Genomic DNA, 597 nt, shown 5'->3' on the forward strand with positions numbered 1-597 from the left:
TGCTTTTCTACATCTTCACTTTCGGCTAATGATCTTTTAGCTCCTAAATTTGATATGTGTTTTGAGTCATTTTTGTAATTCCAAGATCTAAAAGAGGACCACTAAAATAACAAAAAAATATTCAGTATTAAAAAAATGTTTTTTTCATTCTAATAAAATTTTAATTCATAAATACAGGTATGACAAAAAAACATAAATATTTTTAAGTGTTATTATTATCCTACAGTATTGGAACATTGCAATATCCAAATTAAAAAGGCAAATATAAAAAACTTTATAGAAAAATTTGATATATTTTTTTTCTCTTTTTTATTGTATATTTTTAAAGTTGACATATCTGTAGTAATAAAACCTTTAGCTATGTAAGCATTGCACTCGGGATATACACTAATATTAGAGATAGTATTACTTTTCATGTTGATTTTTTTTTTTATTTATATAAATCTATCTATTTTTTGGTATAATTAATATGAATAACTTTAAAAAAAAGTAAATTATATAATTAAAATTTTAAAACTCTATATAAAAATAATAAATGTTAAAATATTCAGGAAAAAAAATTAATTTAAAATATCTAATTTAATTTTTTATTTAGAA

The 597-nt window shown here is 18.9% G+C and overlaps 1 protein-coding gene across 1 annotated transcript; it reads right to left on the minus strand.

Annotated features, from left to right (window-relative positions):
* Window positions 1-416, minus strand: PRELSG_9902550 (fam-h protein; the record flags this gene model as incomplete). Its single annotated transcript, XM_028677490.1, has 2 exons — window positions 1-101; window positions 225-416. Coding segments are annotated over 2 exons (293 nt in total), but the record flags the coding sequence as incomplete, so codon positions are not given.
* Between the last annotated feature and the right edge of the window lie 181 nt (window positions 417-597).

Source organism: Plasmodium relictum (assembly GCF_900005765.1).
Source record: "Plasmodium relictum strain SGS1 genome assembly, contig: PRELSG_99_v1_24, whole genome shotgun sequence".
Taxonomy (NCBI): Eukaryota; Apicomplexa; class Aconoidasida; order Haemosporida; family Plasmodiidae; genus Plasmodium; species Plasmodium relictum.